The 18243-nt window shown below is 35.9% G+C and overlaps 1 protein-coding gene across 14 annotated transcripts in view; it reads right to left on the bottom strand.

The window, feature by feature from the left end:
• Nucleotides 1–18243, bottom strand: part of LOC136747737 (syntaxin-binding protein 5) — a 155830-nt gene that overhangs the window by 36563 nt on the left and 101024 nt on the right. For all 14 annotated transcript variants that reach the window (XM_066700883.1, XM_066700889.1, XM_066700963.1 and 11 more), the window contains exons 8-12: nt 16464–16587; nt 11866–11944; nt 10902–11056; nt 6208–6280; nt 4534–4681 (exon numbers count right to left, since the gene is read on the bottom strand). In XM_066700883.1, the coding sequence (XP_066556980.1) occupies nt 4534–4681; nt 6208–6280; nt 10902–11056; nt 11866–11944; nt 16464–16587 (579 nt within the window). The remainder of the gene's footprint in view (nt 1–4533; nt 4682–6207; nt 6281–10901; nt 11057–11865; nt 11945–16463; nt 16588–18243) is intronic.

Genomic DNA, 18243 nt, shown 5'->3' with positions numbered 1-18243 from the left:
TCACTTTTGCAGTGATGCCACATATTTTTGTTCCTCCACGCATCCATTCATATATATGCAAATATATATATAAATACACATACATATGCATGCCGGGAGGAGTGGAACAGGATCCTCCAAAGATCCTATGGGAGGTGAACTGAACAGTGACCCATTTACAATAGAGTTAGACTCGAGAGGAGCTAGGGTTTTGTTAAAGTTTTATGTCCACACATTTTTGTTGCACAAGCACTATATAGATAAACATGCACTTCCATTCACCAAACCCCTGCCTGTCAATGTGGTTTCCGAAACCCTGCCCATTAAAGAGCCCCAGCACTGAGGTCATTCCCCCACAGTGCCACTATACACTCACCTAAAGGATTATTAGGAACACCTGTTCAATTTCTCATTAATGCAATTATCTAACCAACCAATCACATGGCAGTTGCTTCAATGCATTTAGGGGTGTGGTCCTGGTCAAGACAATCTCCTGAACTCCAAACTGAATGTCTGAATGGGAAAGAAAGGTGATTTAAGCAATTTTGAGCGTGGCATGGTTGTTGGTGCCAGACGGGCCGGTCTGAGTATTTCACAATCTGCTCAGTTACTGGGATTTTCACGCACAACCATTTCTAGGGTTTACAAAGAATGGTGTGAAAAGGGAAAAACATCCAGTATGCGGCAGTCCTGTGGGCGAAAATGCCTTGTTGATGCTAGAGGTCAGAGGAGAATGGGCCGACTGATTCAAGCTGATAGAAGAGCAACTTTGACTGAAATAACCACTCGTTACAACCGAGGTATGCAGCAAAGCATTTGTGAAGCCACAACACGTACAACCTTGAGGCGGATGGGCTACAACAGCAGAAGACCCCACCGGGTACCACTCATCTCCACTACAAATAGGAAAAAGAGGCTACAATTTGCACAAGCTCACCAAAATTGGACAGTTGAAAACTGGAAAAATGTTGCCTGGTCTGATGAGTCTCGATTTCTGTTGAGACATTCAGATGGTAGAGTCAGAATTTGGCGTAAACAGAATGAGAACATGGATCCATCATGCCTTGTTACCACTGTGCAGGCTGGTGGTGGTGGTGTAATGGTGTGGGGGATGTTTTCTTGGCACACTTTAGGCCCCTTAGTGCCAATTGGGCATCGTTTAAATGCCACGGCCTACCTGAGCATTGTTTCTGACCATGTCCATCCCTTTATGACCACCATGTACCCATCCTCTGATGGCTACTTCCAGCAGGATAATGCACCATGTCACAAAGGTCGAATCATTTCAAATTGGTTTCTTGAACATGACAATGAGTTCACTGTACTAAACTGGCCCCCACAGTCACCAGATCTCAACCCAATAGAGCATCTTTAGGATGTGGTGGAACGGGAGCTTCGTGCCCTGGATGTGCATCCCACAAATCTCCATCAACTGCAAGATGCTATCCTATCAATATGGGCCAACATTTCTAAAGAATGCTTTCAGCACCTTGTTGAATCAATGCCACGTAGAATTAAGGCAGTTCTGAAGGCGAAAGGGGGTCAAACACAGTATTAGTATGGTGTTCCTAATAATCCTTTAGGTGAGTGTATATACAGTGAGGGAAAAAAAGTATTTGATCCCCTGCTGATTTTGTACGTTTGCCCACTGACAAAGAAATGATCAGTCTATAATTTTAATGGTAGGTGTATTTTAACAGTGAGAGACAGAATAACAACAAATCCAGAAAAACGCATTTCAAAAAAGTTATAAATTGATTTGCATGTTAATGAGGGAAATAAGTATTTGACCCCTTCGACTTAGTACTTGGTGGCAAAACCCTTGTTGGCAATCACAGAGGTCAGACGTTTCTTGTAGTTGGCCACCAGGTTTGCACACATCTCAGGAGGGATTTTGTCCCACTCCTCTTTGCAGATCCTCTCCAAGTCATTAATGTTTCGAGTCTGACGTTTGGCAACTCGAACCTTCAGCTCCCTCCACAGATTTTCTATGGGATTAAGGTCTGGAGACTGGCTAGGCCACTCCAGGACCTTAATGTGCTTCTTCTTGAGCCACTCCTTTGTTGCCTTGGCTGTGTGTTTTGGGTCATTGTCATGCTGGAATACCCATCCACGACCCATTTTCAATGCCCTGGCTGAGGGAAGGAGGTTCTCACCCAAGATTTGACGGTACATGGCCCCGTCCATCGTCCCTTTGATGCGGTGCAGTTGTCCTGTCCCCTTAGCAGAAAAACACCCCCAAAGCATAATGTTTCCACCTCCATGTTTGACGGTGGGGATGGTGTTCTTGGGGTCATTCCTCCTCCTCCAAACACGGTGAGTTGAGTTGATGCCAAAGAGCTCGATTTTGGTCTCATCTGACCACAACACTTTCACCCAGTTCTCCTCTGAATCATTCAGATGTTCACTGGCAAACTTCAGACAGCGCATGTACAGGCCCTTCTTGAGCAGGGGGACCTTGAGGGCGCTGCAGGATTTCAGTCCTTCACGGCGTAGTGTGTTACCAGTTGTTTTCTTGGTGACTATGGTCCCAGCTGCCTTGAGATCATTATCAAGATCCCCCCGTGTAGTTCTGGGCTGATTCCTCACCGTTCTCGTGATCATTGAAACTCCACGAGGTGAGATCTTGCATGGAGCCCCAGACCGAGGGAGACTGACAGTTATTTTGTGTTTCTTCCATTTGCGAATAATCGCACCAACTGTTGTCACCTTCTCACCAAGCTGCTTGGCGATGGTTTTGTAGCCCATTCCAGCCTTGTGTAGGTCTACAATCTTGTCCCTGACATCCTTGGACAGCTCTTTGGTCTTGGCCATGGTGGAGAGTTTGGAATCTGATTGATTGATTGCTTCTGTCGACAGGTGTCTTTTATACAGGTAACGAGCTGAGATTAGGAGCACTCCCTTTAAGAGAGTGCCCCTAATCTCAGCTCGTTACCTGTATAAAAGACACCTGGGAGACACCTGAAATCTTGCTGATTGATAGGGGATCAAATACTTATTTCCCTCATTAACATGCAAATCAATTTATAACTTTTTTGAAATGCGTTTTTCTGTTTTTTTCTGTTGTTATTCTGTCTCTCACTGTTAAAATACACCTACCATTAAAATTATAGACTGATCATTTCTTTGTCAGTGGGCAAACGTACAAAATCAGCAGGGGATCAAATACTTTTTTCTCTCACTGTATATATTTATTAGATTCTAATGCGGCAGCAGAATTCAAATATTGTATTCAGTGAAATCCTAAGAGCCAACAAAAATTACACACAAACACATATGTAAGTACATGTGTATCTATGTTTTGGGGTATTCTACACTTCCAAATGATTCCCCATTTTAATGATTATAACATGCCAAATACAAACATTTTCAAATGCAACCCAAAGCAGCCAGAAACAGAGTCCACATTTTGTTATATATTCATGTTTAATTAATGAAATGTTTAGTTAAGAAAATATGCAAATATGCTTCTTGAAAATCTCTCGCCTTCACAGAGGAGGAATGGAAGATTCTCACCCCTAACCACCACCTACAGTTTCCCAAAGCTTTCAAATCAATTGTCATTTACATACAGAGCAGAATAAAATCTGAATTTTGTAAACAGCCGGCAACTGAGGATGAAGGCCAGATTTACTTAAATAAATAATAATAATAAAAAACGACACACACATATATATATATATATACATAAATACATATACACACACACACACAATACATAAAAACATGCTTCAAAAACTCCTAGGTGGGCGATTTCAAAATGAACTCCCAAAAGAGTTCGATCTTCACAGCTGTGTGTGTATATGTATGTATATATGCATATGTATACGTGTGTGTGTGTGTGTGCACGTGCATTTAACCCACTAGCAATAGTAATGCTTTTCATCTTTGTGGGAGAGAAAATACTTTTAACAGGACGCAGACATACAAGTCACAATAACTTACAAAAAAACCAAGAAGAAAATATGTTACATCATCTAAAAATATAAAAATAAAGTACCTCCAGATCGTCTTTTCATTATCTCTATATGAGCACTTTGGATGTTCTGGAGAATATTTAAAGAGTGACAGAGTGACTGAAATCTGTCTACTTCATGGCTGCATCATATCAAAGCCTGAGTGACACTTCATCCTTTCGCTGACCTGGTCTGCAACTTGAAACCCTTGCTTAACATTCCCAGCCATCGATCCACCGGCACGTGTGAACGCTGCGGCTGGAGTGAATGTGCTGCAGGTCACAGTCAGGGTCAGATGGTCTCATACTACTGTTTTAAATACGTTTGCTGAAGAACAATTTTGAAAATCCAAGTGGAGACATTAAATAAAACCATAGCAGCATCAAATAAAACAAAAATAAGTTTCCAATATAACATAATGATTGATTTTAGGCTAACAACTGGATGAGCTACAATTTCTTATGTAATGGTTTTTGCTAACCATGGCTGACATTGGAGGAGGTCAACATGTATGTTAAACTATAGGCTGATAGATTTGAGACTCCTGAATACTCCTGAATGTCAGTATTCCAAGGTTAGTTATTAAATAGCAGGTTACCTTTTTGCTGTAGCCTTGCCGTTTCTGTCTTGATCCAGCAGAATAAAGTGCAGGTATAAGATCCACAGGACAGTCCGCAAAGTATTCACAGCAAGTTACAGGAGATTCATGTATACTCAGGGGATACGGGTTCTCAAAAATTGGGTAACTGCAAAGACATGAGAGAAAAAAAAATATATAAAAAAAAATACATAAAAAAATATATAAAATCTACATCTATAAATACCGTGGTTATGTGGATACCAAAAAGGTGAATGTAGTCCTTTATGTCTTTTACTATAGAAAGAAAAAATAATAATCAAGAAATGGTATAACATGAAAATTATAGACCAAGCAAAGACCCTGGACTTGCTGAGATAGAAAGTGATTTTGTACAATTTATTTTGTAAACTGTTGTATTCAGCACCACCCCATTTCTTAGGGTGATACAAACTCCTGTACCCAGTGTAAAGTGGTATGCAATATACGTCTCCCAATTCCATTATTCTGGACTGACCATCCAATTATTAAAGCATACTCCTTGTGGTAGTAAATCAAATAATTAAATATTCATGAGAAATCCCTATTGCTGGATTTTTTCTTCATTAACACAAGTGTTGCAGTTCATTTGCTCAGTTAATTGTGCTATACTACACTTTTTTTCCCCCTCTTTTTTATAATGAACCATGGGAAAAAAGGTGCCCCACTTCGAATCTACAGGGTAATATCCTACAGGTTTAATTAGTAAAATAACAATTAACTGTGCTGGTCTCTGTAGGCAGGTTTTCTCAATTTGAAACAGGCTTAAATCAAGGTTAAATCAAGGAGTCTGACTTTTTGCCTTTATGCCTTTAATTGTTTTTTTATATTTTTGATATAAGGATTTGTTTTACAATTTTTAAATGAAGTTCCTTTTAAAGGAGGGGCCAAGTTGGCCTGTTTGGCACTTAACGAAAAGCAATGTGGAGAAAAAAAAAAGATGAATGTGCTCAAGATAAATTGTTAAATAGCTTTCATTTGAAACAATTATAATATGAAAATGTACTATTTTTCGCCATTGGGTAGTTGATGCAAAACAATAATAAAAGTATTGAACTTTAGCCAGTGCATTTATAAACCTCTTATTTCTGAAGGGTTTCACTATTTCTCCTAGTGAAATGGGGTAATATTGCTGTCCAATGCATTTAGTCACAGACAGAGTAAAGTTTCGTAAACATGTAAGAAATTAGTAATATGAAGACAGTTCCTATCACTTAATTAATAAATCAGATTCTCTGGAAACTAAGCAACAAGCTACATGAAATTTACAGGCATATGGAATATGTTTGTCAACCCCTGAGTGTTTTACTATTCATCTGCTACACTGTTTTGCTACAGTATTTACAAACAGCAAGTTTATTATTGTATTATTGTATTGTTTATTATTGAGTGTAAGTGGAAGGAAAATACTTTACAACAGAAGAGTTTATTACAATGTCTTCTCTTCTAGTTCATGGACCAGAAAATAATTGAATACTGGATTGTTTTTATTTATTTATTTTACTTTGAAAGATTAAATACATAAAAAGTAAAGTGTAACCATTAAAGGTAGGACTTAACAGTATTCTGCAATGTAATGAAGTCATCACCTTGAAGCACAGCTTGTTTTATAAAGGTGTGATTCAGTTACAATATCCTGCTATGTAATTGACTTACCCATTTTGTGCAAGATCAATAACTACTAAATCCTTTTCTAGAAGGACCACTACAGCATAAGGTTCCTGAAAATCTGTAAAAACAAAACAAAAAATAAACAAATATTACAATTGAGCATTAAAGATATATTGCATATACATTTTGTTATAAATTACTAAATAACATAATCCGAATAATATCTGATTATGCAGCATGCAGACATCCTAATCCCCCCTGCTCCAAACAGATATCTTTGGTAGATATTAGGCTCTGGTCTTTATTGCCTAATTAGATACTTTGCATAAGTAATTCAAGGCCATTTAAACACTTAAATTGAATGCATTTTTTGATGTTCCTGCAGTTTACAACCCTACTCAGGATTGTAGCTGGATACAATTTACACTTTAGAAGTTGTGGCCACTTTTCAGATATAATCATCTTAAAGCAAGTTTTAAAACTCAGTTTTTATTTGTAAGACCATCCTTTAGACAAAACTGTTGGACAAAAAATGATTTCAGTACTAATATACTATATTTATTTGTATGTTGGTGTGCTATACTTTTAATAGGTTATATCTTTCTTTCTTTGTTACATAATTATACTATACAAAATTGAGATTCAAGCCATGTCCCTGTTAGTATGTAAATTATCATTAAGTTGGCATTATCATAATATTGAAGAGTGGAATATTATTCAGTAAGAAGGAGATACCAGTAACAAGTAAGCAACTCACTAATGCAATATGAGGACTAGTGTGTTTCTTTGCATTAATGACGGGGTTCCTAATGTCTGGTGATGGAGGGCCAATTTCCAGAGGTTGCATGGGATGGGGAGGCCACAGTAGAAAATGAACCACTGATTTTATGTCCTATACATTTATATTAAGGACCATTTAATTGTTGTTTTATTATTTCCCCCAAATTACATGTGCAATTTGTAACAGAAAATTGCCATAAAGTGTAAAAATATAGTAAAGTTTCAGAAAAGGGGTGATTGAAGGTTGGCTTTGGGGGGCCGCACCAAACATCATTGAGGGCCACACTTTGGGAACCCCTACATTAATGGATGCTCACTGACTTTGTGTGTGTGTTTAAAAAGTTAGATTGTTTCAGTAATGCTGAAGGAACAATATTATACATACTAAATACTTGGTATATGCATCAGCAAAATAGGCCCGAAGAATAATACGTTTGAAACCTACAACTCGTTCAATGTCTGTCAGGTATTTCACTTAATGTTTTTTTTCCTTAATCAATTCTGTAGATTTTTGTGCTCAAAGAACTAATACCATTTTCTGCTGCTAAAGCAATATTATCACTGTTTACCTTAATGATACTGATTATTTAGCAAAATACATTTTCAATTAGATAAACATTTGTTCAGCACAGAGTTATAAATGTCTCAAAATAAAATAAATTGTGAAATGTCATGGTACTCTGTACATGGAATGATTTTTCAGTCTTTCACTTGGACAATGGCTACACTGCTCAGACAAACAATCTCTATTAAGCCACATAATTTCCAAATATTTTCAGTAATTTGCTTTTGGTTTGAACAATACTTGAATAGATTTAGTGTACATATATGATACGGGCTTGACCATCTTTATCGATAAATGTTATACTGTAATGTGAAGCGAAAAAAAAAAAAAAAGGAAATGCATTCTATCAACATATTCCTTGAGTAAAATGTAAACTGAAGCATCGATAACAGATGCATGTCATGTCAAATAAAATTAAGTTATTTAAAACAAAAGATCAGAAACATTTCTGTTACTGACAAAACTAACTTAATAAAAACTCTAGGAAACCAAACTACAACAGGGTGTGTATCTGCAAATCCTGTGCCTGTTAGTCTACATCACACAGATCACAATTTATGAGGCTAATGTTCCTGGAAGATCTTTAAGTATGGGAATACAAGCTTATAGCAGAAAATAAATCTGTAATTCCAAAAGTCCTTACATATAATATTAATTACCCAAGCAGCTAAAGACTTAAAAAACAAAATGTGTATCATCAATATTTGTAAGAACAAAAAAGTACATGCACCTGAGCATTTTATTGCAAGTGCACAAACACAGAGGAAGACCATTTTGAACACTTGAGACCATTTTAAAGACACAGAATTGAACACTGAATGCATATAACAGAAATGCTCTTCCAGATCTCTTTCAATTGCAAATGGTTAGGCTCCACAGCACAGGAAACTAATAGGCCACAAAAGCCTAAAGAGCCAACAACCCCAATCCCCCTTCACCTTTCACCATGTAAATCCCAATCACAGACCAGCTGCTGTTAATCCAGGGTGACATTGAATGTTTCACCTGAATGAGCAGGATCAATACTCTAAGAATTACCCTTTATAATTAAAAAACAAACAAACAAAACATTTGCAAAACACTGACAACTATAGAATTCTTCAGTCTTACATGAAATGTCAGAATTGTTCATCAGGTATTAGCTCAAGGTCCACTGAACTTTTCAAACAATAGACCCTTGACTTAAGTTACAAACCAAATAATACAGCAAACTGTTTATCAAAAAACTCACATCATCCTATGTGCACAGTAATACAATTTTGTTTTGTTTAAGAGCAATATTGAGACAGAATAAAGTTACCAAAACAACATTGAGGCTTAACATATTGGTGGCTACCCTGCAATAACACATTGTGACCAATAGAAATTAAAACAAATCAACTTGAATTTACAGTAACAAACAGTCACTTAGTTCATAATGATTGTGTTTAAAGATAAAGGCATTTATAATGGTCACTGAAATTTGGAAATGGAGCATGTATTTCTATATATAGACCTACTTTGCTCATTTACTGAATGTGGGCCTGAATCACTTAACTAATCATCATTAGCAGAGTCACAACTTAAGAGCTGAAGTGACTTAAAATAGTAACATCAATAATCTTTGTGTGAGGGCCTATGAAATCTCATGAAAACATAATTGCACATAAAACAAATCCCACTCAGTATTAAAATTAAAAATACATTTAAAGCAATCAGACAAATGCTATTAAGGTACTGGTGGTGTGTTGGAGTTAAGAAACCTCAGAAGAATCTGAAATTGAATAATGTAACAACCATTTTGTCACCCTTCCCTACATAATCTCTCATCTGATTTGCATTTATAACAGGCAAATGTATTTTTTTCTTCTTTCAAATCGGTAAAATAGAGTGCTACCTTTTCAAATTCTGATTCAAAAGGATGACGTATATTGAAAACCATATGATTTGAAAGTGACAGGATACTGTGCACCATTTGCTATAATATTATCGAACTGTGTTATGAATCACTGTGAGCTTCAGATTTCTGATGCATCACGTTTACATACAAAATATGTTGAGAAACTTTAAGCCAACTGCACTCAAGGCTCATCCTAGTCTTGTTTCTGTTGAATTTCCCATGAGCGGAGAAAGCTTTAAATTTGGTCATTGACAAACCAATACTACATGAATGGCACAAGAGAATACATACCTAAATCCTGCCTGTAAAAAATACGGATTTGTACTTCATTGAATATAGCAACAGAAAAAAAAATACTCCCAGGAAGCACAAGAAGGATTGACAAGCAGACCAGCTGAAACATACAAATCTCCCAACAGTCTCAAAAAGCAAGGAAGCTCAACTCTTGTCGAGGCCTAAATCAACACGATGAAATATGTTTCACTTCTTGTGGTGAATCCTGAGATAAATGATCTGCTTCCTGCTCTGATCACCCTTTCGAGTCCCTGAGGTCGGGAGGGTCAGACTGCTTTCTCGCCCTCTCTGATAGAGATTCTCACAGAAAGACTGCTACTTTAGAGGGGTACTGATACCCTAAGTAATTGATGAGATTAGTCTCTCTCTTGTTAACATACATTTCCCTTTCTATTACAACTATCTCGCAAATCTGCATTGACAATACCATCTATACTATGCATTTACTGTACTTATTATTATTATTACCAGATCAATATTTCCTTCATACAACAGGGTGGAAATTGTGTTGCTTTCTTTTATTGTAGTGAATTAAATTACAGATGCAGTGCATATTTGCTAGTGTGTGAGGTTTCAAAATCCATCGTTATTTAACTTTCAAAACTATAAAGTGAAATGGTTTGATTTACTGATTTTTCTTTAGTGCAGTTAAGTGGCCAGGAAGACACGAGTATATCAAGAGATTAAGACATGGATCCAATCGATCAGAGAAGCTGATTTATAAAGACAGCCTCATAAGTATATTTTATCATGATGTTAGATAAGCTGTTTTATAAGGAAATTCTTAAAAATGCCTCAGCCATTTTTTCCAACCATTAAAGGTCAATCGAACAGTTAAAGAGGCATGTCTTTAATTTAATAATCATTAAAAGTAGAGCTACAGAACACAGTATAGCAAACAAATGCTCCATAACTTTAAAACTAATAAGGAAACAATGTTTTTTTTAATTGAATCTTCAAGACATTCTGTTCAGTTGACCTTTAAGTACAAATTGTAAAATTAAACTAAATACAAATTTACAATGGAGAGTTTTACATAGATATTTTTAATAGAGTGTCATGATTTGTATATGTCTGCTTCTGAAAAGGATCTTGACTGAATTAATACTGATTAACCATATGGCAAAAAATATCAACAAGTTAATGTGATTAGGTCAAATGTCAGCAGAAGTCTAGTTTCAGCTGGTAACTGAAGGAAATCGGGCAAGTTTAATTACTTACCATTTGGATATGGCGTTTCACAGAGGGTTAGAAAATCAACGATAGGATAATCCATTTCTAGTACAGCGGTGCTCTTTCCATGCATTACTGTTAAACATGGTCTTCTTCCCACTGTGTCATATGACAGACCCCCTGATAGAATCATGAATGGATCTCTGAAGAGAGAGAGAGAGAGAGAGAGAGAGAGAGAGAGAGAGAGAGAGAGATGGTCAGCAAGGCTGACAGAAATGACATTGAAGTCAAGAAAGACTTGTTGCGAGGCATCAGAGGAAAAATATTTTAAAAATAAACAAAAGGTACAACAAGAATAGTATTTTGGAAGATAAAGTGCTATAGGACAGTATGTTTTTATGTATTTGGGGACAACCTTAGGGACTTTAAATATAACTGGGGCCATTTCAATGGGTTCACAATTTATATCTGGACTAAGAAATGAAATTACATTTTTTACAATACATTTAACTGAACTGTTGATACAATTGCATCAATTTGAGTTGAAAAACCTACAGCGTACTGATCTACTCACAGTGTTACATAAGTGTTACATTTGTATCTTTTTTCTTCATTTTTTAAGAGATGTCTGACATTAGCAACTGCCACCATCAATTGCTTTCTAGCACTAGGGGTTCTGTGAAGTGTAGACCTTTTCCATTTCCCTCTCGCAGCAGCAGTGTCAACACTGATAGCAGAGCTGTAAGCGTTCACCTTAACCACTTGCCCCAATACTTTGCAAATAATCTCCTACAAGGACTCGATCTTAACACCACCTGTTGTAAACCAAAGTCATTGCAATTAGAGTACTTTCTGGAAGGGTCTACATCCTTTGTTCTCTGGAGTTAAACTTGAAAAGAAGTCCTTCAATTTACATTTTAAAGTACGTACAAAGGAGAAGGTACATTTAAAAAAATCCCTGAGGATAAAAAACTAATATCATCTTGACCTTATAGCGAAAAGAAGCCCTTACCCAGCTCTGGTCGTTTTGTATTCAACTTTCAGGATAGGTTTGCAGGGTTCTGGCTTTTTTCCATCCTTCGGCTGCTTTCCTGAAATAGAACAATTTGAACAGTTTTCAAATAGGCCAATTCAGCGGTTTCCCCCTGATATTGCAGTTGTTACTATCTATGCAGCTATTTTATATTCCCCGGAGAGAGAGAGAGAGACTTTTAACTTCAGGATATTACACAACCCATAATACAGATTAATGGGCATGCTTTTGACAACAAAACCCTAAAAGAAAACAACAAGCTTATACAATAGTTCAATGTTTGTTTTATAAATGCTATCAAGTCTGTGTGAATGAAAGGAGACACTGTTATGGGTCATCCTTGTCTGCCATCAGTGTTTGTGGATAATATTAGCCATTTATGTGTGAAGGCCAAAGATGGGAATGCAGCCCAGGTCCAAAATTGAATATCTGGAGGTCTCAGTTGACCTTTAACCTGGCCCATCACAAAAAACAACTGAAATCAGAAGAAAACAGAGCATAAAAGCAAAGCAATGCTTCAAGTCAGGAATGAAGTGGAGAAAAACAAAAGCTGAACAGAACGAGGAAAAGCTCCCATGGTGGCCTGCAATATACAGGCACAGGTTGTGTTCTCGAATGTAAACCCTAAAGACCAATCTTTATGTTATAAATAATAGGCAATAATTTTAAATGCTACATGTTATGAAAATATGTATTTGATTATATGGTTTTGTTTATTTAACTCTAAAACAAGGTATTCTTTATTCAGCACCCCCAACAGAAATGTATAGCTTTCTCTTTTGTCTTAATGAAAGTACAAAGATGTTGCTATTATTATTATATTATTATTATTATTATTATTATTATTAATAATAATAATATTATGATTTATACATCTATGATTTTTTACTATCATACCATTTTAAATAAATTATAATAGTTTTTGGAAATTAACCCAAGTTATAATCAGCTTGGTGTAATGTTTGTTTAGTTTACACTATTAGGGTTTGAGTGAAAGATTATATATACAAAGATAGGTGCCTATCATGTTTATAGAAGATTGTGTGATAGGGAACAATAAGACATTTAACACAAACTGAGGAATTATGTTATAAACTGGAGTCTGTGCTTGCATTCCTGTTTTCTCAATTTCTCTGTCAGATAGCATATTAATAACAAATAAGAACGGGGAAAAAGGGTTTATAAATCATACACTTGCTTTACATATGCTTTAACACAATGAAATTGTATTTATAAGCCAGTGTAAATATGTTAACTTGTTTATATTAAACATGTGATTTGTGTGGCTGTTCCTATATCTTTCTACACAGCAGGAAATAAATATAATTTTGTCTGTGTTATTTGCCACATGCATATACCTCTCACACCACAATTAAACCTACATACAGAAAGGCTTAATGAGAAGATTCTGAACAAAACCACTACATCAACTGCTCTCCAATAAAATTAAAATTAAATTAAATTAAAATCCTAGCAAGGTTAAATATGGGAATTAACAATTAATGGCAATTCAGTATTAAGTGTAGACCAAGTTCAGTAAAACAAACATTTGGTTATCAGAAATTTTAAACAGTATTAGTTAGTGACTAATAAAAAAGAAAGATTGTAATGCTGCAAAATTGTGTCTAAGAATCAAAAAGGATTTCCTTTTCATAGTCACACAACCCTCAAAAAATGCAAAACAATCTGCCAGGAGAAATATATATGGCTTCCAGTGGAGTGAGATCAATGTTCCCACCTTTGAAAATGTCACTGTAAAGTTTCAGTAACCTTTATGAATGCAGACACTTCTTAAAAAGGTTCAACACTAATGCTTCAGTCTTTGATTATCCTTTGGACTTGACTTTGTTGTCAGGAATGTGGTCTACTTAAGAACGATTAAAGAAAAGGGAACAAAAAGGTCACCCATCTGATTTCTTAGGCCATTAGTCTCCAAAAGACACACCACCACACAGTACAAAGACAGCACACCCCCTACCTGCCAACATTACACTTTTATTTTTTTAACCACACACTCACCCCCGAAGGCTGTCCTGTAAATGATAAACAGGATATTAAGACTTTATGAAAAACATATCCATTAAATCCTCTGCAACTAATTTAATATTTTCTGTATGCTGCATATTTTTATCATTATTTTCAAACCCCCCAAAAACCTGTTTAACTCCATAGAGCACTTTAGGATTGACATATGTATTTATTTTAATAGGTTACCTCATTAAAAGTAAACCATGACAACCAAAGTCACATCTAAGGCTGTTGCACACTGGATATGTCATTTGTAAGGACACCAAAGAATTGCATCAAATCATGTGTCTTCCTAGTAATATTTCATTGGCCAATGCGATTTTTAACGCACATAAAATCAGATCAAATCGAACAAATTGACACAACATCGCTGAATGCACATACTCATCTTTTTCACTTGCCACGTACATAATAATTGGATGCATGATCAAATCCAGTGTGCAAACGGCCTTTAATCTTACTGGTGGGTTACATTTATTTTTAGACTTGGTTCTTTTTTAAGTTATTAATGAAATGTCAAAACATACCCAAATCTTCTTCATTCTTTATTCTATGAAGCAACTGAATGAAGCTGAGGTTTTACTAAGGCTTGGGATACAGAACATTCAAAGATGTAAACAGTTGACAGATAGATATCCATCCATCCATCCATATTGTAGAACCGTGGCAGTGAACTGGGGCCAAACCCAGTGAATACAGGCAGGATACAAATTGGATGGGAGGACAAACCATGCCGTGTAAATAAACTTTTTGGAAAAATGTATTCTCATAGATTACTGCCCATGTGAAAACTGATCTTAATTTATAGTCTACTAAGGCGTTTGTACAAGTTCCCTAAGCTTTGCAAATCGTATCTGTGGAAGTTTAACTGGCTTGTTGGTTAAACAGAGGAAAGTGTGTTTTAAAAAAAAAAACCTACATTCAAAAAATTCATTTTTCCAAATACACTATTTTTTTGGAAAATGTCATGTCATGTCCACATACTGAAGGTTACGTTTGGGGAAATAATTAGAAAACAACAACTAAAATGAAACCAAAGTTTCCAGAAAGCGGCAATTTACTAAAAGCTGGTCTTGACAGGATTGAAGATATTCTCACAACACAGAAAATCACTAACACAACTATAAGACTAAAAGAACTGTCAACTCCAAAGTGGTTTATGTTCAGTAATTGCACACATTTATTTTGAAGGAGGTAAAAAAATGAAATCCTGCTTTCACACAAGGTTAAATGTCACCATGAAATTCTTGTTTATGTCACATATTGATATTTTAGGACTACTCTTGGTTACCCTGACAACCATTTTTTTTTGTTCAACACCCCAAAAACTTTCTTAGCCTCAGACAATGGACAATTAATGTCACAAAACCTGTCTGCATCACTGTCAGAGCACATCTTCACAGCCGGTCTTGGACAATTTAACTTGTTCCAAAATATTAGATTATTTTCAGGAACAGAACATGTCACCCTCAGTCATGGCACATTTGTAAATATAGTGCCCTTTCTTTCCCTTTCCAGTAATTAATCAGATAGACATATTGATATAAAGAAAAACAAACTTTGTACACATTCATTAAACATCTTTCAGAGATCAACATATATAGTTCTCTTTAATATTGCTATTCTGCTAAACAGCAAAAAATGCTTTATTTAGCCCAATGTATCATCAAAAGGTCAAGATTTGGATCTGAAAAAGGTATCCCCACTGGTCAAAATGAGGATGTTTCAGATCCAAACAATGACCTTCAAATACCAATGCAGGTTAACAAAAGTATTTCGGGAGCCCCATAATTGTGTGAACAATATTTCTTCCACATTTGTTTATTTTTGCCTTTTGCACATTTTGATTCCCAAAAGATTAATCCTTTTGTGATTCAGAAATAATAATATTGTCCAGGTTACTAATTCCAGGTTGATAATGTATACAAATCTACTCTAGATTAAAATATTATATATATATATATATATATATATATATATATATATATATATATATATATATATATATATATATATATATATATATATATATATATATAATGTCTGTTCCTGGGCAGTTTATACAGATTTAATGGTTTATTTTGAACACTCACCAATCTCTCTTTGAACTTGTTTAAAAGGAATAAAGGTGTGTGCTAAATTACAATTACAATAAACAATTATAACAGCTTTATTTTTGAATAATTATGATTTAGGCCACCATGGTCCCCTTTTCACTCTGGCTTTACCTTTACATTTCAAGCTGGCCAAATGTAAATGTAATACATTTTCCATAATGTAAAACCATGCACACACATACAAACCCACACAATGTCATGTATGCCCATGTAATATTGTGTCAATTCTTGCTGAATGGAAAAATACGTTGTTTTCTTATGACTGAATCAGCCTAGATGTGATTGAATCAAACAGGAAAGAAAACAACACAAAAGGGCAGCGTTGCCTTATGGCCAAAACCAGCAAAGTGAGCATGTGGGTACGAGGCTGTGGCACTGCGAGTCCAACAGCCCCACAAAACAGGACGTGGGGTGGTTTGCTTCTGCTCTTACCATGTGGCGTGATTATCTGTGCAGGCTTGGCAGGGGATTTTACATTCCATATGGTTAAAGTGCCGTCTGAGTGGCTGCAGAGAAACTGCTTTCCTTCATGATGCCAGTCCACGGAGTGGATCGCCTGGAAGAAGACAGAAATACAGCCACTGCTTTGCAAAACATCATACATTAATATGGTCATCATACAGTAATGCAGATCACAAAAGGCACAACCAGACAACACTTCAGGACAGAAGAAACAGAACAAGAAAGAATGAAAAGGAAAAAGAAAAACTACACAGGGTACAGAATGAAAAAACTAGATATTTAAAGGTGTAGGTGACATTTGATTTAACAAGATTTAAAAATATGCAGAACATAAAACCACTGTAATCAACTTTGCAGTTCAGAAACAACTTGGCTCCGATTTAATAATGCCCCCATTTTCCTTCAAAGAATCAGAAAAAGACCATGAACTTTACTCGATTGGAAGCAAACTGTCCTGTCAACGAGCTTTTCATATTTTCCATGAGCTTCCCTCTAACTGATGACTAACCACTGATAATGTTCTGTGCCTATACCCCACTGTGTCAATTAATCCAGACTGACAGACTTCCACAAATTAGTTCGCAAGTTAAGCTACTGTCCTATCAGCTACTGCAAACAATCGCTCTAGCAAGGAGGAGGTCTTTTAAAGGAGTGAAGGATGTGGGTCAGTGCAATGTTAGAGAAAAGACTTAAAAACACGTCTACCAGTTTTTAATATGAAAACCAGAAACAGCGATAAAAGACTCAATGCATATTTTGCAAGGCACTCCTCCACAGTACATGTGATCACACACCTCGGAAGATTAGTCCTACTTCTTTAACTGCTGAATTTTATACTGTACTGCTGTTCCTCTTTTGCAGCTTAAACCCCTCCTGCTGATAGCACTACCAGATTGGTTTCTCCTTTCCAGAAATCAAAGTTATTAACAGCTGTTTGATGCAGCTAAAACTGTACAGACTGTACAGACGGGTGGAATAAAAGTCCTGTTAATTTTTAATTAAGAACATTCTTCTCCTGCAAACCATAATCCTGATAATTAACTTTCTTGTCTTTTTGTAGTTTTGAAGCCATCACAAATCAATTGTGAGAAGCGGTTGGTGTATCACACATGAACGGGAGAGAATGACAGCCTACTGGTGCCTTTTCTGCTCTTTGCTTGCAGCATGAATTTATAAACCTTGTATTAATAGACATTCCTAACAAACGCCAGATTGCATAAAACCAGTGATAATCGCAGGGAAACAAAGAGCTTTCTAATTTTCCATAAACCTTGCAACAGAGAAGAAGCTTGCTGTGTGACCTCTGTCAATAATATCAGAGAATTTCAAAGACTTTTGGTATGAATTAAATCACAGATCAGCAAATAACCCAGCCACATTCTTTCATCTTTGAGAAAATAACATTAATCTCCTTATATTAAAATTATATTAATTTGATCATTGTTTTACATACATACATACATACATACATACATACAGTGGGAATCCAAAGTAGCACACAAGTAATAACCTGACACTGCTAATCTTATCAGATTAATAGAGTTTAGTATTGTCTCACATTATCTGGAAAAGTGGACTTAATCGCTTAGATTATAGGTATTTAGTATATCTGACAAAAAAACTAAACAAAAAAACAAAAAATGACAAGTGTGGTAAAATGGATAGCACTATTAGTTCATGATGAATAACTACTTTGGACAGCATACCAATTAGGGGAATGTGATTGCTTCGATTACTTTGTCACACCGAT

Source organism: Amia ocellicauda, chromosome 1 (assembly GCF_036373705.1).
Source record: "Amia ocellicauda isolate fAmiCal2 chromosome 1, fAmiCal2.hap1, whole genome shotgun sequence".
NCBI classification, from domain to species: domain Eukaryota; kingdom Metazoa; phylum Chordata; class Actinopteri; order Amiiformes; family Amiidae; genus Amia; species Amia ocellicauda.
Note: the sequence above shows the minus strand (reverse complement) of the source record. Positions and strands in the feature narration are given on the sequence as shown.